A 25,889-nucleotide genomic window follows, 5' to 3' on the forward strand; every position below is an offset into this window, starting at 1 on the left:
TCGGGCCCAACTATGTGAGACCAGATGCCCAAGGATAGTGGGGTTCTGTTCCTAGGAGGAGGAGAGGAGTACTCGAGAGACTTTTTTCTTTTTTTTTTTTTTGAAGGACATCCACTACTGTTAATCCTTGTCCTTCTGAAGAGCAGATGTCCACCGGAAAAACGTAGGGCTCATTGCTGTCTGAGAGCTGCCTTCGTGCATGTTCTTGTACTGTATCCAGGTCTCACAGAACGGATACTCCCAGCATGTGTGTGAAAGCGGCCCCTTGCCCAATTTTCCTTAGCACGTAGGCTCAAGACAATGCCCCACTTCCCAAAGGCCTTGTGGCGTTGCCCTCTCTTTCTTGCAAATGTCTGATTTATGATCTGTCAGTGACAGGAAGCTGCTCAAAGGATCCACCCAGTCCTGCCGCTCTGCCCTGTGACGGTTTGTTTTCTCATTGTTTAGCGCTCCATTAGCTTCCGCAGCGAGAGCCGGCCTGACATCCTCACCCCCAGACCCTGGTCCAGAAATGCCGCCCCCTCGAGCACGAAGCGGAGAGACAGCAAGCTATGGAGTGAGACCTTCGATGTGTGCGTCAATCAGATGCTTACGTCCAAGGAAATCAAACGACAGGAGGTAGGCTTGGGACCCATGGAGTTGACCATGTGTCTGGAACCAGGTGTACTGTGGGCGAGAGCCAAGCTGGGGTCTACCCTGAGGTCGCCAAATCAATTCTTAATTGTATTTGTAGAAGGAGGTATAAACCAAGGTGTCAAACCTTGTAAGCAACTGAGAAACCAGCATCCAGCTGGGTGGGTGTGGCCCCCACTTTAAAAAGAAACTGATGCGAAAATCTGAATTTACAAAGAAGATGAATCAGGAAATGTTTATTTAGGATCCTGGAGTTCATAAAAATAATCGCTTTAGTTATATTTTGATAGGAACTTCTAGAATATTTTGAAATATTCATTTTATAAAACTGATTCAGTTTTGTGGAAAACTTTTGTATGGAATGTAGTTAATTTCATTCCCTGTAAGTTTTCTGTATTGATGGCCCTAAAAGGCTATGATACTATTACCCTTTATAGAGAGCTCGTCATGTGCCAGACTGTGCTGAGCACTTCAAATGTGCGTCATCTAGTGAAATCCTTGGAATATCCCTTTTTGTGGAGAACCTGACATTGGCCAAAGGGGTACTTGAAAACTTTCTAGGTTTTTGACACAGCAGTTCTTTTCTAGAAATCTATCTGCCAGGTGCACTTATACACAGATGAAAAGATGTGTGTGCTAGGTTATTCATCACAGTAATGTTTATAACAGGGCTAGAAAGAGCCTGAACATCTATTACTGGGCAGTGGTTAAGTAACGGATGTTCATACATGGGATACTATGTAGCTGTAGGAACACAAGAAGCGCTGCTATGTATGTATGGCTAAGGGGATAAAGCAGGGCACAAAATGGGGTGTGTAGTATGATACCATTTATGTAAAAGAAGAAGGAAGAATGAATATGTGTATATATATATATATATGTGTCTGCTTATGAAACTATAAATTGTTTCTAGAAGGACACACAAGAAACTGGTAACGTTGTTGCCTCCTGGAACAGGAACTGGGTGGCTGATGAAGGAGATGAGATGGAAAGTTTTCCCCATGTGCCCATTTCTGCACTGTAAATTTTGAACCATATTAATGCATTATCTATTCATAAATGAATAAATAAAGCATTTAAATATAATATGTGCACTGAGAAAATCCTGTGTAGAAATATGGCAAAAATCTTAACAAGATGGTGTTACAGGTAATTTAAAATTTTCTTCTTTATACTTTTCTGTGTTCTCCCAAGTGTTAATAGTGTGCATACATAATTTGTACCGTCTGATAGTTGGAAGGAGGGAGGGATTGATTCTGCAGGTGAGGAAATTATTAAGGCACAGAGAGCAGAAGGTTACCCACCTAGGAAGTTACAGAGTCAAGATTTGAACCCAGGTCCTGTCCTACTCCCAAACCGGTGGTCTTCATGGTGACACTGTGCTGCTCCACCACAGACGCCTGACTGTGGTGTATCCCAGTGTGGAGTTCTGTGCTTTTCTTCTCCCAGAAGCCACATTTGGTCAGTCTGACAATCAGGCCTATGTAAGTGAGCTCTAGTAAAACAGTTGTACAAGGAGATCTGAGGAAGGTCGAAGTAAAGGTTAGTTAATTGTATCATGCCAATCCATTTCCTGGTTTCGATAATGCACTATAGTTATATAAGATGCTACCATTGAGGGAAGCTGGGTAATGGGTACACAAGACCTCTCTGTACTATTTTTGTAATTTCTCATGTGAGTCTATAATTATTTCAAAATAAGAGGTTAAATAAAATAGAGTACCAGGAGGGCATGACATGGAGGCTTTACTGGGCCCCGTGAAGGACCACCATGCGCTGGCCTCCAGCTCACCATTCTGCCTCCCCCTGCTTTGCCAGAGAGCACACTCATTGTCCTGCGCTCCACCAACCCCGGGGATGGAGGGTCTTCTCCAAGCCTGCTCACTTCTTCCCTCTAATCTGAAAGAAATTAGATATTCTCCAAACTATCACCGCAAACATGTAGTCCTTTAATAATGTAATGTTTGCCAACAATTTAGACTCCTAGATGAGAGCGAAAGAGTGTACTGTGCGTCATAGCTCTTAAATTATGATGGCTTGCTAACGCCAAATTAGAAATGGTCCATTTACACACTGTTGCACATAGCCGGCTCCTATAATTTTATTGTTTTACCATGTAGGGCTGAAAAGTAATATAGAATGGATTATCTTCACCAGATATTTAGACTGATAAAATATTGAATTCTTCCTACAGTTCCAGCCTCAAGACAAGTGGCTGATACGAATAAAGCTTTTTGTTGGGATTCACCTTCTGTTGACTAGAAGGAAGACAAATTGTGTTGGCCCAGTTAATAATATTGTCATGTCCATCACTGAGAACAGACTCTGAATCATTTATTGTGATTGCCACTCACAGCAGAGACACAGAACACATGGCTCAAAACTGTAATTATTTTACCTAAAATAGTTCCCTCTTGTTCAGCTGCATCAAAGTTCTGTAACATGAAAGATAACTTGTTAGACTGGAAACGTATGTGGAACCTCTTTCTCCCACGAACAGATAAACACATCATACAGAAGTTTTGCTAAATCTTTCCTTTGTAGGTTTTAGCCACTGGATGCATTTACTGCAGGTTAATTTAACTTTTTAAGAATCCGTTAGAAATACTTAAGAAATACGTAGATATGGAGCTTTGGGCACTGGAACCAGCACTGTTTGAATTTGGTCTCATAAATGGAGAGTTCAGCGAATGCGTTTTATCTTTTCTTGCAGGCGATCTTTGAACTTTCCCAAGGAGAAGAAGACTTGATAGAGGACTTGAAATTGGCAAAAAAGGTAATTTAAGTGCAGTGGTCATTTGAGTCACCTCGTACTTTAGAATTTCACAATTCTAAGGTTGTGCTTTAGGAGCACTCTCTTTATAACTAAGACGAGTCATTGAAAATGGAGACTCTGCACAATCCAAGCGGTGGAGAAGACGGCTCAAAACGAGAAGGTTCTCTGGGCCCCGCACATTTAGGGTTCACGTCTGCGTGTCTCTAGTGCACCTCAAGGAGTGTATGTCAGCTTACTCAGAAACTGTTCCTGGAGGCCTGGCTTCATGTGTGTTTTGTTGCCTTAGAAATCTCACATGCTAGGCCTCCTTATCCATGGAAGAGAATGTGTGGATGTCTGAAACTGGAACTGCGTCTTAGAAATAAAGTCATCTGAATCCCATAAGGGGACAAAGTGGTTGAGTGAGGCAATTGCATACTATCATGTAAGTTAGGGTCTCTCATATGGAAGCTTGTTTTTTAATCACGTTGTTTGTGGGAAGGGGGAAGAAATTCATGCCATGTAGCCTGCGTAGTCTTGACAACAAACCTTCCTCAAAAACCTTCCTATTCCAGTGACCCCCATGGAGGCTTCCCCCTACCTCGTCCAGACACCTTCATCTGATATTCACAGCTTCCTCAAAGAGTCACAGGGTTGGAAAGATGCCTCCCTTCTTTTAAGTGTCCTTAGTCCCAATTTCTGCTAACAGGAAGTCCTGTCTGTAGCGTTCCTGAAGATGGCCATCCAGGCTTTGCTTGGACACAGCCAAGAAACTGAGTTATAAGCAGGGCCGCGGAGGAGGAAGATAGGAAGGACAAAGAAAGCATTTAACTCTGGGAGACATCTTGCAGGTGAAATGTCCAGCTCCTCCCTCCTGCATCAAGATTTCCCAACCCAGGTGCTTTAAAATGTTTTACTGCCATCCTTTTGCTTATGGTGATCCTATCTTCCTAGAAACCCTTCCCTTTCCTTTCAATCATCCATATCCACCCATCCTCCAGGAACCAGCTCAAATCTCAGTTCATTCTTCAACAACATTTACTGCCTCCTTCTCTATGTCAAGCAGCCATCTTTAAAATCTCCCTTGACCATTCCAGCTTTAATTCTCTGACCCTCTAGAGCAATTATGATTTGAAAATTTTTGCTGCCATGTGACATCTCCATTTTTAATCTTGAACTATTTTTTAAACATATATTTAGTTTTCTGTGTTTTTTTCTTATCTTCCCAATTAGCTTTTTAAAACTCCTTGAAGGCAGGGGCTGTGCCATTTGAGTTCTTGTATTCTGTTACAGTGCCCTGGCTATAATTGTATGTTCTTGTGGTTTAATTATCTTTAATAAGAGGTAATAAGATTGGCAGAGATTTTGCTCTCTTTGCTTAAAAACAATAGTAAAGGATACCAATTACTTTTTCTTTTCTTTCTTACTTTATATAGGGACTAATTGAAAAAGCACCTGCTAATAACTAATTTTGTGTAAAGTGGGAGTTTTTCAAGCTGCAAAATCTTCAATAAAGTTAATTTTTAAAACGTTATACAAATCAAATCTGCTCTGTACTTAGGATTTGTGCCTTTTCGTAGATGTATGATATACTAGAATAAAAAAGCTTTGTAAAACATCTGCTTTGGTTTATCAACAACCACAAAAGACTCAAGGCAATGCTGGATTTTCATCTGCACCAGGCACACCCATCTGCTCTTTCTGGAACATTATGGGAGAAGTTGTTGGAGAGAGCCAAATATTTTATTATTGTGTAGGGCCTCTCAGAAGCATTTACATTAACAGGTTACTTCCTCTGGTTTTAAATGTTTACTTCCATCCTTTGCCCTTTTTGTGCAGGCCTATCACGACCCCATGCTGAAACTCTCCATAATGACAGAACAAGAGTTGAATCAAATTTTTGGAACACTGGACTCTTTAATTCCTCTGCATGAAGGTATCATTTTGTTCCCAGAATGAGTCGTGACTTGTAGCCTTAATTGAGTTGTCTTATAACAAGTCATGATTACGTAATAATGTGAGTAACCCAGAATCTGCTTCCAGCCCTGGTCATATTTGAATGCCTAACAAAGTAAGCATTCTGTTTGTTTTTTTTACCAGAGCTCCTTAGTCAACTACGAGATGTTCGGAAGCCTGATGGCTCGACTGAACATGTTGGTCCCATCCTCGTGGGCTGGGTAAGAAAAGTTCTCTGATCTCGATTGAAGCTAAATTTCAATAATGTAGATGGAGTTTCATTTTAGCTAGACTTTTTTATTGTCAAACATTGGTTTCACATCAGAAAAAATTAAAATAGCAAATTCTTAGTAAAATTTATCATTGTATTTAGGCTTTGTGTCTTCAAAGCATGGAGACAGGTTTTTTTCTTATTACAGATTTACTGAATTTAAAGATAACATGGCCTTTTTGCAATAAAATAAGGCACACATGAAACTGTTACTCGTTTCACATCAAATAGAGGAAAACTAGTTAATATTCAATTCAGGCCAATTACTGTTATAATTATTACCATTTCTATTCCAGTAAAAATCCATGGACATATTCCTGTCCATCACCAGAAAAACCTTTATTCGGGCTACAAAAAAACTCATGGTCAAATGTAGTTTGATAAACAAAGTAATAACTAAATGTTAATATTTAACATATATCTGATCCTAAGAAACTTCATGGGATAGCTGGGTATTATGCTGACGTTCATCCCCAATAACCCATTCCCTTCCCTTTAAACGAAATCAGCTGTGATCTCAGATTAGGGTTTCTAAATTTATGGTCCCAGGCCTGAGTTTGTGTTTTATTGGGTGCATGATGTTGTTGTCCATTTGTTTAGTTTACTCTACATGAGGCTTGCACTCTCTATTTTGCCAAAGTCCCCACCACTCCCTATCAATACATTTCTGTTTCCTTCTGTGAGTCCTTGAGCGGTCCACCCCAGCTCCAGGTGTTTTTCATTTGTTATGAAGCAGGTAATGAAAGCAGATTACTTTGATGACTTCTTTCAGGCAGAATTAGGGCTCTCATCCCTATCCTCATCCACACAGTGTTTCAGAAAAATAGGCAGGAAGTGCCACAACAGCAAGTGTTAGAGTCATTCCACTGTTTGGAGGGTGTTGTGAAGGTTTAGATTACCATGTGAGTTTTGTTTATCCAGTTACATTTGTATTTTAACCTTCCTAAAGCTTCCAGTTCCTGTTTTTTAGTTGATCCCTTAACTTATGCTTCTCAGTTGCTGCCTTGATCAAGAAACTTTGAGGGTTTCATGACTTAGCTTTAGTTCAGGAGTCAATTTTAGCCCTGAGGCTGAAATATCCCAAGGACATCTGAAAGGCAAGTAATGTTCTAAGATGAATAATTTAGAAAATGTGCCTGAATATTTCAGGAGAGATATTCATCTTATATTTTTGACTTTCATTTTATTATGAGCCGTGGTAGATGTTTTAACTTCTTTAGCCTACAAAGAAATTTCTCTAAGGAGAGCCAGCCAGCTGGAGACAGAGAAGGTATAATGAGAAGAGAGAGTCTGCCTCAAGTGTTTCTTAAACTTGCTCAGTGCGTGGACTGCTTTGATGGGAGTGAGGCTGCAACTCCAGAATTAGCATGATGACTGCTCTGTTTTTGGTGAGATGGCAATATAAAGATATGTGGTTTCCTTAGACATCATATACAAATTGTCAGTTCATGCCAGAAGCAAAAATGAACGCATTTGCCTCATTATTCATTTTTTCTGAAATAAATGTCACTTTTATTAGGAAATTGGTTTGATCTGGGGTTAGTTTTTACAGTTCTTTTCTATGCATACCCAAAGGAAGCGTGACCATGCAGGTCACTGCTATCCGGACCCTTCAGGCATCAAATGGAGTCTTGCAGCTTGAAGAGCAGCCTAAAACGAAACAACTGGTCCATTGTTACCAGACCTCATGAGAAACGGCCCTTATTTATCAGGCCCGATGAGCTGTTAAATGTTTTCCCTCTTTTAACTGCAGATGTGTCCGTGCGAGTGGGAACTGTAAACCAAGGGGTACATCTGTTTGAGTTCTGGTCTTTTTAACAGAACAAAATAAACATCTTAGTGGACTTTGAATGAGAAAAGTCAGAGCCCATTCGACCCATGAAAAATTGATTTATTTCCCCCCAAAGGAAAAAAAAGTGAAAGAAAACCCTTTTAAACAAGTGAGCCTCCCAAGTAGGATAGCCCTGGTCAGTCCTTTTGACCTGAGAATGAATCAATTACTTTTACTTTGAAGACCTTGAATAGAGTGGTGGGTTTTTTCCAGAGAACCACCCGGGTTACTGAGGATGTGTCTCCCTGACGGGTCGGCCTGCTCTCATATGCCTCCCCGTCGTAAAGAAACAGCTTCCTAAGTGACTTCTCTTCACGCTAACGTTTTCTCAGTAATAAAATAATTTATAAGTTCTCCAAGGCAGCAAGTTCTCATGTTCATTTCGGTTCTAATTAAATTTTAATTCCAAAGAGAGAGGCCGGGTACATGGAAGCAAAAAAATAGATGTCACTTTTCACAATGTTAGGGAGATAGAAAGAATTTCTTTAAAAAAAGTGAGTTTCCCTTATAAATTCTTGATAGTCTATTTAAAGAGATGGTGAGTAGTTCCGAGCTTTGGAGGGAAGAGTAGAGGAAGAACATGCTTCCAACTGGGTTTGTCTCCAGCTGAGCAAGTAGTTTTGCTTCTCTAAACCGCAATTTCGTCAGTAAAAATATTCTAGGGATAATTAATAATAATAGCTTGTACTTACGGATTCTCAACCAAGAGCCAAGCTCTGTGCTACACTTTGTATCTGCCTTATCTCATTAAAGGGCAGGAGGACATTAGTATATGCATTCTGTAAGTGGGGAAACTGAGGTTCAGAAGGGTCGCCTGACTACTAACTGTCCGAGTTAGGCTTTGAACGTTATTCTCACTTGTTCCAGGATCTGTCCTCTTAACCACTGCATTACCACCTTTCATATTTTATATAAGTGAGTGTATATGTATTTGGGAACCAGGATGTATACTTTCTTCATTCTCTATCTAGTTATAGATCACTTGTGGCCTTTTCTAGCCAGTGGGCTGAACCAGATAGTCTTTCAGGTCAAGCCCAGGAAATGAGCACACAGTCTAGTGTGAACACAGGACCAGAGCCAGATTTGGTTGCCATGGCAGTGGGGGCGGCAGGATCAGAGAGAGTAATGGCCCGTTGGACAGCTAGCAGCAGTGTGGTTGGGGTTCCTCGCGAGTTTACATCCTATGGTTACTGCTGATTTGTTTCTCCATAATGAAAACATTGGGCATTTCCAGATCTTCTTAAAAGGCGAGGAAGTGGAAAGGAAATTAAGAGAGCCTGAGGCTCTTTTTAATTAACTCTGAAAATTTAAATTACAAGCCACAGTACCACATCTTGGTGGGGGAGGGAGTATATGTGTGAAAGAGTGTGTGTGTGTGTGTGAGTACCAATTATTGTTACCTTCAAATACATGGTTGGAAATAATTTCTGCAGCTCTTCTTTAACACAAAGAGAGGTTTTTAATAACACATAAGGAAAGTAGACATTTCCAAGGAATGTTAAACTCAGCAATGAACTTTTTAAACATTACTTCCTTGGTATCTTTTGAGTCACTGAGAAAATAATTTCAATAAAAGGTCTAAAAGAAGCCGCAGAATATTTATACTTTGACCCATTGTTCAGATACTGCCACAATTTATTTTTAAGCTGTGTTCCCAAACTATCAAATATTACTTGATCTGGTAACCCATTAAACATTCATTTATTTGTTCATTCAGAACACAGACTTTGAATGTCTGCCGTAAAGTAGGCCCAGTGGATACAGAAATGAAAGACCTCTTGCCACTGCCTTGAGCTGAAGCCCTCCACAGGGCACGTGTCGTGGGGAATGTGACTTCCTAGTCCAGGAAAGAGAAGCAGACACAGTGAGGCCATTGGCTGCATTTTGTTGCCTCCCGTAACTTTCTGGAAGTTGACAGCCCGTACATTAGGAAGCATGGTCTTGGGTGCCACTCAAAGGGAGGAGTGGCAGAGGGAGATGAGCAGCCCTGTCACAGAGTCTCTGACTCCGTGTTTGCATCATGTGACTAATGGGACATGTCAGGGAAATTAGTATTTCACTGAAAGGAAGATAGTGGACCTGAAGTTTTCCCAAGTCTTTAAGCTTAAATTGTTCTTTGAATGGTATTGCGATGTTAACTATTAGGTGTAGCCAAGAATCATTCCTGCCCTGTCAGAACTAATTTAAGAGATTTTTCTAAATGCTTCCTGCATCTAATTTTTTACTAATTTTACTTTTATTTAACTTCTTGGGGTTCTTTATAATTGGTCCACCTTGGAATCAGGTAACTTAAAACTAAAATAGAGGTGCTTGCAACCAGGCCACGCAAAGGACTGGGCTGTGGAGTCTGACTCCTTGCTTTCTTTTTGTGCCATTAAGGCTTCTAGATGAGTTTCTTATGAATAATTTAAAAGAAATTGTTTTTAAAAAAATTATTTTATTGAGGTCACAGTGGTTTTATAACATCGTGTAAATTTTAGGTGTACATCATCGTATTTCAGTTTCTCTATAGACTGCATCGTAATCACCACCAAAAGTGTGGTTTCCATCTGTCAGCATACATATGTGCCCCTCACTCCCTTTCACCTTCCCCCCAAGAAATGCTATTTTTAAAAAAATAGGATGCTTTCCCCTCACCAGATATATTTGGAAGTTTAGGAAAATTCTGCACTATGTGCATAAGCAATAATTCCAGTTCTTTTGTTTCTAGCTTAGATGGGCAGGAAATGCAGACAAATTATGACAGGGTCTTAACAATCAAGAAAGTAAATGTGCAACTAAGAAAATTACTTTGTGCAAGAAGCCAGAGCCTAAAACAACTATCCATTGCCTGTCGATTTGAAGATTCCACTGGTCTGTCTCCTCCAGCCATGCAGATGAAGGAATGCTGGCCAGGCCTGGAGACCAGTTAGGTGTTTGTTCAGTCCCAATGAGTGATGATAGCTTGTAGCTTCAATTATTTTAACACTGCAACCCTCTTTTGATGTTCCTTTCTTAGCTACCTTGTCTCAGCTCCTACGACAGCTACTGTAGCAATCAAGTAGCTGCCAAAGCTCTGCTGGACCACAAGAAACAAGATCACCGGGTCCAGGATTTCCTCCAGCGATGTTTAGAATCCCCCTTTAGCCGCAAACTAGATCTCTGGAATTTCCTTGATATTCCAAGAAGTCGTCTGGTGAAATACCCTCTGCTTCTTCGAGAAATCTTGAGGCACACACCAAATGATAATCCAGATCAGCAGCACCTGGAAGAAGCTGTAAGTTTGTCTGTTTTTTCTCTTTTCCTTTGTTATTTTCCCTGTAATGGCTAGAGGACCAGGTAAATGGGTGAATGAAGGGTCCCTGGGTACCCGGGTCTCAGGAATCTTGGTTCCAGGCTTGGCTCCGCCATTAACCATGTTTTGATTTTGCAGATCACTTCTCTCTCTGCCTTAGTTTCCTAACCTATAAAATGCAGTGTTTACATGAAATGCACTCTAAGGTCCCTTTGATTCTAAAATTTCTTGATTCTGTATAGGTGCCTCTGTAATCTATTACAGTTGCTGTGAGGGTTAAGATATCTGTGGAGATTTTAAATTGAGTATCTTTGTTTAGTTAGCAAATGGGAGTTGCCTTTTACCTTAGCCCCAAGGCCCATTAGTGAAGTCAACATACATTTAAGATCCAGCTTTCCTTGGCCCCCGCTTGCAGTGGGGGGCCTAGTCAAACCTCCTGCTCACCATCAAATGTTTATTAATTATGGGGGAATATGGATTCCTCCCTAGCAGCAATAGAAGGCCAGGAAAAATGGGCTCCTTATTATGAGACTATTGCAAACTGTGAGCATTCTGCTCAGAGAGCTTAGTTCTGATTGCGGTACTCTTTTTTTTTTTTCTTTTTGAGGAAGATTAGCCCTGAGCTAACATTTGCTGCCAATCCTCCTCTTTGCTGAGGAAGACTGGCCCTGAGCTAGCATCCGTGCCCATCTTCCTCTACTTTGTATGTGGGACGCCTACCACAGCATGGCTTGCCTAGCGGTGCCATGTCCGCACCCAGGATCTGAACCGGCGAACCCTGGGCCGCCAAAGTGGAACATGCACACTTAACCGCTATGCTACCGGGCTGGCACCTGATTCTGGTACTCTTTGGGGCAGGGCAAAGGAGGATACAGACCATGGGGAGCGAATGGCCTGAGCAAAGGTGTGAAGAAATGACAGAACAGGTCATGCCTGTGGAATACCATGGATCAGTCTGCCTGGGATTGAGGATACTCTGAGGAAGCAGCAGGGGGATAGGGGTTCATATCTAGTTAGAGAGGGTTTTAAATGTCAATTTGAGACACTTTCCCTTTGTTGCATTTTCTTTTCTTTTTTTTTTTTTTTGTTTCTAAGTGGCTGGGATTCAGGGTTCAAATCCCAGCTCCATCACTGACAAATAGTATAACCTTGGACGTGTTGCTCTCCTTGTCTTTAGAACAAGGACAGAGGAGGAAAAGACAAGGGACAGTGAGGCAAGTTGGGAGGATGCTGTAGTGGTCCAGGTGTGAAATCATGGAAAGTTGCCAGGGAGGTGGAAGTGGGGATGGAGGCTAAGTGACCAGTTCAAAGGGCTCATTCCCTAACCGGATCTGGGACAATAATAGAAAGAGGATATGCATAGGGGATTTGAAAATCAGAAGCCTTGAACCTACTGAGCAAACTGCCTATTCCTCCCAGAGAGGGGTTTAATAATAATAAGTAGGAATAACAACAATAATAATACTTGCTGACATTTCTTGAATACCTAGTAAAACACCTTTATGTAATTGCCTTATAGGTTGTGTATCTCATTTAATCCTCATAATAAACTATGAGAGAGCTGTTCTTGTTAGGACCATTTTCCAGATGAGGCTTGGAGGGCTTAAATAACTCGCCCGGGTCCAGAGCCAGCAAGTGATGGAGTTGATGTCTGAACCCTATCAGTGTAGACTGCAAATCCTGTTCCTTTTCCACTTCTTTATGATCCTACACCGTGGAGCTGAAAGCCAGGCCACTTCACTGAGCCCCTGTTGCCACTGGAATAGGAGAAAGCTGTCTGGTCACCAGACTTTGTGGAGAGGCCTCACTGGTGCAGAGCTGGGCCAGGTGCCTCTGTGTAGACACAGAGAAGAATAAGGAAGACTCTTTCCTGATTCATGAAGTGTTTGATGTGTCTGGCAGGCCCAACACACATTGACCAGGCCCCCAGCCCAGCATGGATGGTGGACGTAGGCACCAGGGATGAGGCCCATCTCACTTCATCATGTCTGTTTTTATTACTGGGAAGAGTGCAGTAGAGTTACTCCTCTCCTTATTTCATCCTAGCGAGTGTGTGGTCTGCAGAAATGAAAACAACAAGGAGCTCGAGCTAGTCTAAATAATTACTTTTTTGAAGCATATGAGCCTGCTCTGAGTTTTACTGTAAAATTTCTTCTTTTTGATACGCAGCATGAAAGAATAACGCTATGTTTAAAAAAATACCCAGTAAGCTAAAGTTTGAATTTAAGAACAGACAGATAATATAATTGTTTGCAATATGAAAGGATGCACCAGTTTCTCTAGTGCATAAAGTGTGATGCCATTTTGAAAAGCTGAATCTGTATCTACTTACTTAGGCAGATTTGTGCATGAAGCATGGTATACCTGCAGCTGAAAATGTCCTCAAAGCAAATCTGCCCATTTACACAATGCAGGAACAGCAATACTTTTTTTCCTTCTTTTCAAAATCGTTGTGGCATTCATTACCCCAGATGAGCAGATATATTTGGCCCTGTGCTCTTGGGTGCATTGTGAATGTTTCATAAACATAAAACTCACAGTAACAATGTAGCTTGACTTATATGTTTCCTTAATAAATTTCCCCTCAAAGAAAAGGGAAATATTGGAGAACTCTAAGTAAATTGCTTTTATACCAAGCATTCAGTTCTATGATTAGATCTAAAGAACAGTCTTGCTTTTAATGCAATGCATAAACTACCGCATCTTTATCAGAATTTCATAATAGTGTTTTGGAGGGTTGATGCAAATTATCCCCCAAAGAGAACTTTTTAAAGTAGGACTTTGGGGGCTGGCCTGGTGGCATAGCAGTTAAGGTTGCATGCTCTGCTTAGGTGGCCTGGGATTCGCCAGTTCAGATCCTGGGCACGGACCTACACACCACTCATCAAGCCATGCTGTGGCAGCATCCCACAGAGAAGAACTAGAAGGACTTACAACTAGGGTATACAACTAAGTACGGGGGCTTTAGGAAGAAAAAAAGAAAAAGGAAGATTGGCAACACATGTTAGCTCAGAGCCAGTCTTCCTTACACACACACACACACACACACACACACACACAGAAGAACTTTGGATATTCAGATATTCCAGAGATCTGGTTTTTTAATGTTTTAGGTTCTGAAGATTGTTTCAGCCAGAAAATGATCCTACAGACCATCTCTTCCCTCCGCCCACCAATGTTCCCCAACTTCTTTAAAAAAAAAATTCACTGCAATCAGTGAGAACAGTCCTGCTTTTGCTGCAACAGCAGTGAAGGCTGCTATTCTTGGTTCATGTCAGGAGCCCACGAGTAGATGATGTTACCACACAAGGGACTAGACAGACAGGGCTTTCACATTTCACTTTGAGATGACGGTTCCAGCATGTGTGGGCTTAATTCCTGTTCTGTTGCTAGGTATCTTGCATCATCTCCCTTTACCAGTCCCTTCCCTTCAGTTTGAACCCTGCTGAGAGATGCAATGATAAATTTAATTTAAATGCACAACTGTTTGCTTTTGGCAATCTGCTATATGTAATTTTATTCCTTGCTGCAATTCTGCAAAATAAATTCCTCTCAGGAACCGGTGCAGACAGATTAGATGCTCATAGTGTACAGGTGGATATAAATACAAAATAGTTTTTTTTAATAAATGAAAGGAGACCCAGAGTTACTGTTATGAATGTACACATAGAATATGGAATAACACTGATTGTTTCCATTGTTTTGTCTCTTTATATTTTTTCAAACACTGGAGAAAGAAGCAGAATTTGAAAGTAGTCATAGGTGCCTAAGGAACCACTGTGGAGTTTGAGTTCATTAATCTTCATGTGATATGCCAGCTGTTCAGTTCCTGAGTTAAATTAGGAAATGAACACATCTTTATGCCTGTAGTACATCTTCTTTCTGGTTTCCTGGATAGCTGCATCAAACTCAGAAAATTGACTCAAGTGCTGGTTAATACCAGCTGCCCAGGTATATCTAGTAATACGTATCTGATAGGATGAGCCACAGCAGTTAACACTAAGAACTTTAAAAGCAAAGAGAAAGTATGATTCTACTACATATTAAAAATGTGGTAAGGGGGCTGGTCCGGTTGCGTAGTGATTAAGTTCGCACGTTCCACTTCAGCAGCCTGGAGTTCACAGGTTCAGATCCTGGCCATGGACCCAAACACTGCTCATCAATCCATGCTGTGACTGCCTCCCACATACAAAATAGAGGAAGATTGGCACAGATGTTAGCTCAGCGATAATCTTCCTCACCAAAAAAAAAAAAAAATTGTAGTAAGCTTAAAGGCTAGGGTAGATATGCAACAATTGCTCTGATACCTCCCATGTACCTGTATCCTGAGGGCAGGGACCCTTCTCATTTCTTTGAGTGCCACCACCTAGTTTAACACTGAACAGATGCTCAACAACCATTAGTTGAATTAATTTGAAGGATAAGATCTAGTTTTAGTATATTTGGAGAAATTTCTTTCTTGTTTATTTTTGAAAGTAACAGTAAGTAGTCAGTCATCTTTGTAAACCAAGAGGGGGAAAAAAGAAAGAGAAAGTTTGTATCCCAAAATGTTCGTTTTATTACTTATTTTGTGTTAATAAAAGATTAATTCACAGGACTTATGTTTAATATTAGGTTGACATCAAAGGCCAAAAAGACTAAAAGAACCTGTATTTTTTAAACTAACGTGTTATTTTTTTAATTATCGAACTAGTGCTACCACCAAAATTTGAGAAATAGAGAAAAGAATAAATGATCTTTGAAACTCTTATAGCTACAAAAGTTTAATGATTATGAACCTGTCCAAAGGATACAGTTACTAGACTTCAGCTCAGAGCTATAAGATCTGTCAGCGTGCATGGAAGCACCTAAGCTATAACTAGGTAGAAATTTTCATCCAGAAGGCAGAAGGTATCATTTCACTAGCATGTGAAATACAATCTCTTACCAATCTTAGAATTCACCACCAAGTTAACACATTACAAGATCTGGTAGCTTTTTGCTGAGTGAAGTCCTCTTTTAAAAATCTTGCTTTTCGGAGATTGGTTTGTTTTTTTGTTTTACCATCAAGTAAATGTGACCAGAAGGAGGCCTTATTAACGTTTCTCATCTGTTATGTTCTTTTCCATTAATACCGCCACAAGAAAGATGAGATTGTTGATCTTTTCACTATTGGAGAACAGAGACCTTGCTGAGGAAGTCATTACTTTGTCTTTGATTGGTGTCGTTGAGTTTTTACTCAACTAATTTCTTTTTCCTTTGTTTTCTAGTATTTTCTGACTTTTAGAAGTATTATCCACGTGCTAGAACAACACCACATCAGAATAAGTGCCTACTGATCATGCCTCAGTGCTATACTCTTGTTTTATTTAGCTTCATTTTGTAGTAACAAGATTGCATCCACCATTGCTTTGAAATCCCTCTGCCCCTAACTTATTCACATGTGCTATAGGCGTGAACATGAATGTATCTAGACAGACTGTCCCCATCTTTACTCCTGGTGTCTTTTCTTTCCATTCCTAGTTCTCTGCCCTTTATAAACCATTCATGTTTTGTCACTGAAAAGATATCCAAACCATTTATTCACACCCAATTTGCAAATATTGTTTGTAGGTGGGCGCATGTAGAGAGACCTTGAAACTGGGTTTCAAGTCCCAAAGATGATTCCTTTTCTGGGCTACTACATTCGGCTTTGTTTTCTCTCCTTGGCCAGATTTTTTATATGCCTACGTTTTTAACATTGTGAACATGTTTTAGGAAATGTGCAACAGTCGTTATGAGTCCTGCACATTGAAAGCTGGGCCTTATATCTCTTCCTCTCAGATAAGATTATGCATCAACATTAGTTTTATATATAATACAAATATGTGTATATGTGTACAAATAAATATATGTGTATATGTTTATTTACATGTGCATTTATATAGACAGGTAAATAGATAGATGCACTACATTAAAAGCATTTATTTATTTTTCCCTTTTCCCGAAGCAACAACTTAGATAATAGAATCTGAGAAGTGGATCCAAGTGTATCATAGTGACCTTCTAGGCTGAGCCCCTGGGAGTTGTTGGTGTGGATGATTTGCTTACTTTCCGCATTCTTTCTTCTTTGTTTCTATAGATAAACATCATTCAGGGAATTGTGGCAGAAATCAACACCAAGACTGGAGAATCTGAATGCCGCTATTATAAAGAACGACTTCTTTACTTGGAAGAAGGCCAGAAAGACTCTCTGATCGACAGCTCGAAAGTGCTCTGTTGTCATGGCGAACTGAAGAACAACCGGGGCGCGGTGAGTGGTTAATCTTCTTCAGTGCTCTCATCTTGGGCCTCCGCAAGTGCTCCCTCCACTTGATGCTGAGCCTCCTGTTACTGTGCCTTCGCTATCCGAGGTCACGTTCTTTAGAGGAAAATTGTTTCTCCAGAGGCTTTTATATCATAGGATCTCATATATATGTGGATAGCTATATACATTTTATGTATATTTATTATATAGTTATAATTTGTATATAAGTAATATATAATATAAATGTATGTTTATAATTTATATATACTTTTTAATATATGTTTTTAAATTTTATGACCAGTACATATTCCGCAAGAGTTTTGGAACCCAATGTAGAGTTGCCAACTTTTTATTTTGTTTGATCATGACCTTCAAAACCAAATACAGAACAGTTAACATCTCCTCCCACTTTGATATCAGAAAATAACAGTTGATTTTAATAGGATAGTAAAAGTCCATAATTTCAGAAAAACAGCTCTTAAATTGAATGCATTTAGCTTTATGAGAAACTCTTTTTCTTTCTTATGGATTGGCACCTATGTACAGACTAGTTTTAAGACATTTTAAGACTAGTTTTTGTTTTTTTTTAAATAATAACTTACCCGTCGTTGGCTGTAAATCTAGCTCCGACCTGTAGTACCCCATTTCCTGGCTTTTATTCCTGTGGATGTTGAAATTGTTCCTTCTCTCCTATCATAGCAACTTGGACAAAGCTCCCCTGGAGAGCTTCCTACAGTGGGTTGTCATTCTCCATCTCTCTGTATCTTCCATTGTACCAGGTTCTTTTAGGGAAGAGACCATGCCTTGTCAGTGCCCAGCATCTATTATGGGGACATGGCACATACCAGGCACCCAGTAATGTTAAGTAAATGAGTGAGTGAATAAATGAATGAATGCATGCTTATATAAAGGAAGGATGGATTTGAATTATATGAGGGTTCAAAATTCATCCAACTTACCAAGCTAGTTTTATGTGTAGCCAGTAAAATTAATGCTAATATGCATATTATATTATACTTTTCATATATTATATATAAAAATATATAAATATACTTAAAATTAATTATATGTACATAATTAAAATTAAAAATGTATATTTAAATTCAATGTTGAGAAAGAGTCTCCACTTTGATTGTATTTCATCTTCAATATCTAGTCAACCCTTAGAATGAAGACCAAAACTAGATTGAAGAGTTCTTAACTAAGCTTTGATGATTCAAGGAACACCCTTTTGACCTGGATTTGTGAAGTGGCATTTATGAGCAGGCTTAGAAATGTTACTTGAAATCATTGAGTACGTGTCACAGCACCCATTATCAGTGCTGCTGTGCATCCAACCAGCTGATGGTGCAACAGAGGTAATGAGACCTGTTGCAGGCCCTGCTTGAAGAAGTGGTTCTGTTTGACCAGGGAGTTACAATTGCTAGAAAGCTGGATTCTGCTTCTTGCTGATTTTTGGAAAGCACTGGTGCACTTCTAATGTCTGTTGCTCTGGCTCCTTGAACATTCTTTTTTGGAAGCCCTGTGGGAAATAGTCGGGAAGATGCATCGCTCCATGGGATGAGGGCCTGTCCTCTTTCTGTCGATCAGTCAAGGACTGACACTCTCTGGTGGGTGTGCCTAGGGCATAAAGATGAGCTCTAGCTCGTGTTGCAGCAGATAGATTTTTGAGAACAAAGATAGTAGTTGAGGTAGGGAATTTGCTTAATTTTCTTTTTTCCCAGTAGAATTGTAGAAGTCATTATGAACAAAGTCCTTCGTCAGGAAAAAAGCTCAATAGTTTGAGGGGAAAAAGGAGCTGAGGCTAAAAAGAGGAATTCTCAGTGAATATTCATAAATAAGGGATATTTTTTAAAGGTTGCCCAGACAATCTGAGTTCAAACTGCCTGCCTTAGCTAGAGGATTGATTGAAGTAGAAATAGTATAAAAATGTCTGATTATTTTTAGTATGTAAAACAATGACTAACCCCTTCTCTCCCCTACCCCCAAAACAAGTCTTAACACATTCTTTCTACCATCTCCTCACCACAAAAAAAAAAAAACCCTTAACTTGGTTATTTTGTACTTTACTCCGTTTTTTTAATTTTCAAACCCCCACCACCTCCACCATCAATACAGAATCATCATCATCACCAGCCGACATTTGGTTGAGCTTTAGTTTCTTCAGCTTTGCGGGGGGTGGGGGGGGTGTGTGTGCGTGTGTCTGTGGCAGGGTAGGAGTGAGTGACCCACAAGTCTTTTTTCTCCCAAATATAAAATTATCTGATAATGCTAAATGTGCTTCTCCTGCCCCAAATCAAGATTCTAAAGTGAGTTTCAACCCCTACTCTTCTGGTCTCCTCTTTGAGATCCCTGGGTTGATATTCCCAAATATTTCCACTGGAAAACCAGAACCCAGCTGCAAAGTTGTGGATCTTTTCACTTCTGTTCCTAAGCATTTCCAGACTATGAGAAGAGCCTAGCACTTGGAATTGAGTGGAGCCAATTTACCCCAGCTCCACCCAGCAAAACTGCTTTCACGATGTGGTTTGAGACAACTCTTTATTTTTGAGATTTTCTTTTTGCCCACAACACACACATCAGTCATCAGCCTTTTAAGCACGACCTCTTCAGAGAATCAAGGTTCTGAGGAACTTAACTGAGAAGGACAACTTCTTTGATCCCCTTTCTTTGTGGTTACGGCAACATGGTCTGGTTTCCTCAGGAATGGGCAGTGTTGTGAGTCAGAGTGCCTTGATGAAGCTGATAATCAACTCTGTGGTTGAAGGAACAATGTTTTATGGGTTTAGGAAGCAAAGATTAATATTAGGCTCTGATATACCAGTCTCATTCTTTATAGACTATTGTTCATTTTGATCTCTTAGAATTATGTTTGGTATATAATAAATGGTATATAATAAACCAAAACCAGGGGGGTACTAACTTTTTTCCCTTCATTACCCCTTTCATTCTTTGAGGTTTCTCATTTTTTCTTATGGGAGCTGGAGGCTGTGTGTCTGCACAGGTTGTGAATTGCGATGTGTATAGTGCCCCTGGAGCTGGCAGCCCTGGCTGCAGCTGTCTGTAGGCAGAAAAGCCTTCTCCGGTAGGGCCCTAGGGAGACACTCCTATAGGAAAGGCGATGGATGCATCTGGAAATGCCTCTGATCCCCAACGTCTGTTCTCCTGGAGGTAGATTTGAGCCTAGAAGTTCATAATCCAGTGTGAACCTGGTACCTGGGGACGTCTTATCCACAGAGGTCCACTAATCAACTACACATTAGATTGTTGCTTAGGGAAATCCTGTGAATTCTTTTCTTCCAGAAACTGCATGTTTTCCTGTTCCAAGAAGTGCTTGTGATCACTCGAGCCGTCACCCACAACGAGCAGCTCTGTTACCAATTGTACCGGCAGCCGATACCCGTGAAGGACCTCCTGCTGGAAGACCTGCAGGATGGAGAAGTGAGGCTGGGCGGCTCCCTGCGTGGGGCTTTCAGCAATAATGAGAGAAGTATGGATGACAGTCCATTTTGACTTGTTGAATGTCTGTGGTTGTGGTGGTTTGGAGGGAGAGGCTGGATGATGAAAAGAGGAGAGCCATGGCCTTGGAGTCAAACTACATTCCAATGCTGTCTCATCACTTATACTGTCTCATCACTTACTGACTGTGTAACATTGTTTAACCTCTGTGAGCCCCAGTTTCCCATCTGCAACGTGGAGATGCATGTGTACCTACTTCATAAGGTTGTTAGAAGGATTGAGTAAGATACTGCAAGTGAACCTGTCTGCACATAACTGATGTTCCTTAGGCTTTCTTTCTCTGTCTCCTTCCGTTGGATAAAAGAATGGTTAATCCCAGATAGGCCCTCTGTGGATACCAGTTGTGTAACTGTGGCTTTTGTAGTTGGGCTGGCAGACATCTCTAAAGAGACATAAGAATGGTCGACTGAGTTGAGGACTCGTCTGTAATTACTGGAATGGGCTTCTCTAAATTGAGACTTAACAAAGTAAGGAATTAACCAACGGAAGCTAAAATAGCAATGTCTATTGAGTGTCTTCTATGTGTCAAGCACTGTTCTAGGCACTAGAATGTACTGGTGAACCAAACAGTTAAATTCCTTTCCCCTGTGGAGCTTACATTGTGATGGAGGAGAAAGATGAGAAGCAAATAAATATTCTGGGTGCTCTTAAGAAAATTAAAACTCAGTAAGCGGGTAGGGAGAGAGAGCAGTAAGAGGTCTGTTTTAGATGAAATGGTCGGGGAAGTCTTCTTTGAGAAAGTAACATTTGAACCTGTTGAGTTAACCTTGGCATCATATTGTCAAAGTAGTTAATATGTACTGCCTCTTACCTACTCACCAGTCCCCCCACCCTACTAGTAGTAGTAGTAACTTACATTTCTTGAGTACTGACTATGTGCCAGGCATTGTATAAGGCCTTACATGTATTACCACATTTATCCCTCATAATAACCTGATAAAGTAGATTCTCTTTGTTTCTCTCATTTTACAAATAAGGAAACTGAGACATAAAGGAGTTAAGGCACTTGGCCAAGAGAAAGGGGGGAGCCTGAATTTATGTGAAGTGGTGGTTCCCAGTCTGTTGGTTATATGGATCATGCACGGGGACTGAATGCAGATGCTTCTGTGAACCAGCATTGCACGTGGCACACAGGGCCCATTAAATGCCAGTTAACGTTGTTATTAAACTAAATAAAATGTCTTCCATATTGTGTGCTACCATTTTTTACATGCATGTAGCTGCTGTTGAGGTAATTAAAATGTAATTTAATTTTAAAATAAAATTAAATTTATAATAGTTCTGTGTCTTTACATATCTTCTCAATCATTGGATGCTAAATGAAAAGGTCCTATTGTGTGGAGGGTCGTGGGCATGTTTTGATGTTACAAAGAGCTTCTTAAACTTGAAAAAGCTCTAACTTGGGGCAGCTGAAATTACAATTATCATGCCCACCTTAGACCTGTTGAATCTAAATCTCTAAGGGTAGGGCCTGAGGATCTATATTTTTAGCAAGCTCCCCAGGGGATTTTAATATGCAGCCAGGTTTGGTAACCAGTACTTTGGGGACCCCCGAAACACAAGATTTAGTTGTTCTGAGCTGATATCCGTGTGCTAGCTTCTGAGGGTAACTGAGGGCAACTGAGAGCTAGACCTGCGTCAATTCCTGTTGATCGATGGTGGCTGCAGGGGAGAACTGAACCGTGTCCCAGATCAGTGGGCACATTTTATAATCAATTAATGATGTCTGCCATGGGTACCAGGGGTTAGTGTCACATACACGTGTTATCTTCGGCCTGGGGAAATATCTGTCCATTGATGTTTTTTTCATCTGTTTTTCATTTCTAGTTAAAAATTTCTTCAGAGTAAGTTTCAAAAATGGATCCCAAAGTCAGACTCACTCACTACAAGCCAATGACACCTTCAACAAACAGCAGTGGCTCAACTGTATTCGTCAAGCCAAAGAAACAGTTCTGTGTGCTGCCGGACAGGCTGGGGTGCTTGACTCCGAGGAACCTTTCTTAAATGCCACCACTGGGAGCAGGGAGCCAGAGGGAGAAACAAAACTTGAGCAGATGGACCAATCGGACAGTGAGTCAGACTGTAGTATGGACACGAGTGAGGTCAGCCTCGACTGTGAGCGCATGGAACAGACAGACTCTTCTTGTGGGAACAGCAGGCACGTTGAAAGCAATGTCTGACAGAAGTATGTACTTCCTGGAATTAGCCCTGTGTCTTACCTGTACAGTATTTGCATTCCACCCATGGAACGGTTTGGAGAAGCACTTTTTAATATTTTTGTGACCATGTTGACCCAGTCTGTTGTATCTGTACCTTCGTCCCTAGTACTGTAACTGCCAATCTGCCTGTGTAAGCTGGAATCTGTGGCTACCGTTATCCTGTATTGTATTTCACAAGTGTCTGGATAGATGGAGAGGTACTTGAACAAGTTACTTTCAGTTGTCCTGCTGGATTTTAAAAAATAGAAAGAAAAAGAATCTCTAAACTACTGTTACATGTAGATTGCTTCAAGAGTCCCTCTGTGTTTCTCAAGTGCTTTTCCAGCTCTTTGACCTGGTAGCTGAAGACGTGGAATGTGGGGAGGCCTTGCAAACAGGGCCTGAGGAAGTCACTCATGTATCCTGATGGAATTTGAAAGGAAATCAGGAAAGATCAGTCCTTGCAGTGAACTTGGTTCAATGTTATCCAGCCAGAAAGCATGAAAACATCCCTGGGGATTGTGGAGGCTTAATTTTGCAAAAGAAGAAGTCCTTTCTTGACTTTGCAATGTCATACAGTGCAAATTTGATGCAATAATCTATTAGGACATGAAATAGAGTCTGACCTTAAAAGGACCAGCACAAAAGCAGCTGTGAGCTCTGAATCTTGAACTGAAATGCGCATGGCACCAGAGGGTCTTGGTCATGGTTGCTGGCTTGCCTTAGAGAGCCATTTCTAGCCTAAAACATCAGAATAGAACTCCAAGGGCCTGGAAAACCTGGCAGGATAACCAGAAGGCCATCTTCATTTGGTTTCATCTGCCCAGGCTTGCTCATACTTTAGAGCATGAATAAAGAGATGAGGAAGAGGGATGGCGACAGAGGCAGTGACTGTTTACAGAAACAGGTGAGAAGAAGAATTTGGAAGTGCTTCATCGTGACCTTATGTGGGAAACATTAAAAGAAAAAGCAAGATCCGGTGCCCTTCTGGGAAAGGCCAGAGCTTGGGTTTTCCTGATCTGCTTTTGGGTCATCAGTTCGCTGTCTCTGGCTCTGTGCTATGGTCAGAATCATAATTACATTCTCCAGAGGCCAATTTAATTAACTCTGTGATTAATTAGGATCAGTTAGCCAAACTAGTAACCTCTTTGTCCAGCCTTGATTTACAGTGCGGGGTGGGTCACAGACCTTAAAAAATGTTAACTGAATACACAGAAAAGCTCCCTGCAAGTGTAAACATTAAGGATGACCTGTGCAAAATTATACCCACACCAGCACTAGTAGTAATGATTCTAAATTATTGCCAACAAATTTTGTTTGAAATCTTCTGTGTCTTTCAAGTTTACGGGAACGAAAGCAGTAAATACTGTGTTGTCATTTTATTATGTACATCTATCATGTACATTCAAAGAAGCTGTGTGACAAGATTTATCAATATAAAACCAAGGTATATTACTTATTTTTCAAAAGCAAAAAAATATTGTGGTCAATTTTACCCTGTAAAACATATTTCTGTATTTATAGATTTTAAACATGGTGAATTTTTTTTCTATTACAAGTTTATTTAAAACTGCTTAGTTTCTCAAGTTGTTGCTGATTTAGGGAGTGAATGAACCTGCTGCCGATAGAAGCAGAGAAAAGCTGAGAAAAGTTGTTTGATAGTGGAGAAAAGAATGAAGCATTCTTTTCAGAAGCCATTGGCCACTTTGGCCAGTGTGTTGAGAAAAGAGGTCTGACAAATGTTGGCCTATGGGAAGAAAGGCAATGAATGTTTTGATGAAATGAATGTTTTTGTATAATGGCCTTAAACTTTTCTGGAAGCATTTCAAATAAATTACATTAAAATGTCATCTTCTTTGTGTACAGTATTTGCCGTACAAATGTCAAATTTCAACTATCTTCCTGGGAGGTTCTTTCTGAAATTTTTCTTTGTTGTAGCCAACTATAAACTTTAAAAAAGGGTGCAGATTGAAATGAATGCTTTGATTTGATCTTTCAAAGCTTTACCAGCACTCATATTTCTACGGTCTGTTGAGCGCTCTCTACTCACTTGCTTATTCATTTTCAACAACTGTATCTTGAATACACACTATGTGTCAAGTGATAAGTCTTAATTGTTAGAGAAAAGAAGTGTTGAATCTCACTGCTAGTTTAGGTGACTGTCGATGAGCTTGAGGCTAAATAATTAAAGACAGATTTCACTTTGAAATTCTTCCTAGGATTTCAGTCCAATTTTTCTTTAATTAAAATGGTTAGTTTTACACCCCTAAAGGGTGGTTTTTAGATAAAAAGGCTAAACAGTTTTAAGCTATTGGTAGCCAATTCTCAGTAGCATATTGTCCCAATAAGGCTGTTAGTTAGTCTTAGCTTTATAAGCTCTCACTATTTTCTTTAGCATAGTTAATTCCAAGATTAGTCAAGATATTTACATAAATAAATGTAAGTCCAAGTTTTTTCCCCAGATGAAAACTCACTTTTCCTTGTTCTCCTCATCTTCTTCCTCCTCCATCCTTTTCATCTTCCTTATCCTTCTTCAGTGCCACTTTTCACTCCCATGATTGTATTGACTTAGATAGTAGAGAGCATATCTCTGTTAGTGTGTTAGGAAATGTTTGTACAGTAGTCTCCCCTTACCTGAAGTTTTACTTTCCTCGGTTTCAGTTACCCACAATCAACTGCAGTAGCAAAAAATTAAATGGAAACTTCCAGAAATAATTTATAAGTGTGTATGCTGTTCTAAGTAGCATGATCCCACCTTCCCACTCTGTCCTGGCTGGGATGTGGATCATCTCTTTGTCCAGTATATCCACACTGTATATGCTACCCATCCATTAATCACTTAGTAGCCATCTTGGTTATCAAACCGACTGTCACAGTATCGCAGTGCTTGTGTTCAAGTAACTCTTATTTTACTTGATAATGGCCCCAAAGTGCAAGAGGAGTGATGCGGGCGATTTGGATATTCCAAAGAGAAGCAGTAAAGTGCTTCTTTTAGGTGAAAAGGTGAAAGTTCTTGACTTAAAAAGGAAAAAAAAAAAATCGTATGCTGAGGTTGCTAAGACCTACAGTAACTTTTATTACATTATATTGTTACAATTGTTCTATTTTATTATCAGTTATTGTTGTTAATCTCTTACTGTGCCTAATTTATAAATTAAGCTTTATCATAGATATGTATGCATAGGAA

General features: G+C 40.2%; 1 protein-coding gene across 12 annotated transcripts in view; it reads left to right on the forward strand.

Moving 5' to 3' along the window:
• The window catches only part of ARHGEF3 (Rho guanine nucleotide exchange factor 3), a 284,680-nt gene extending 260,128 nt beyond the window's left edge, over nucleotides 1-24,552 (forward strand). For all 12 annotated transcript variants that reach the window (XM_070237342.1, XM_070237338.1, XM_023620236.2 and 9 more), the window contains 8 exons: nucleotides 448-618; nucleotides 3,347-3,409; nucleotides 5,228-5,324; nucleotides 5,489-5,565; nucleotides 10,445-10,702; nucleotides 16,821-16,991; nucleotides 20,289-20,475; nucleotides 22,332-24,552. In XM_070237342.1, the coding sequence (XP_070093443.1) occupies nucleotides 448-618; nucleotides 3,347-3,409; nucleotides 5,228-5,324; nucleotides 5,489-5,565; nucleotides 10,445-10,702; nucleotides 16,821-16,991; nucleotides 20,289-20,475; nucleotides 22,332-22,684 (1,377 nt within the window). In that variant the 3' untranslated portion in view covers nucleotides 22,685-24,552. The remainder of the gene's footprint in view (nucleotides 1-447; nucleotides 619-3,346; nucleotides 3,410-5,227; nucleotides 5,325-5,488; nucleotides 5,566-10,444; nucleotides 10,703-16,820; nucleotides 16,992-20,288; nucleotides 20,476-22,331) is intronic.
• The last annotated feature ends 1,337 nt before the right edge of the window (nucleotides 24,553-25,889 follow it).

This window comes from Equus caballus, chromosome 16 (assembly GCF_041296265.1).
Source record: "Equus caballus isolate H_3958 breed thoroughbred chromosome 16, TB-T2T, whole genome shotgun sequence".
NCBI lineage: Eukaryota > Metazoa > Chordata > Mammalia > Perissodactyla > Equidae > Equus > Equus caballus.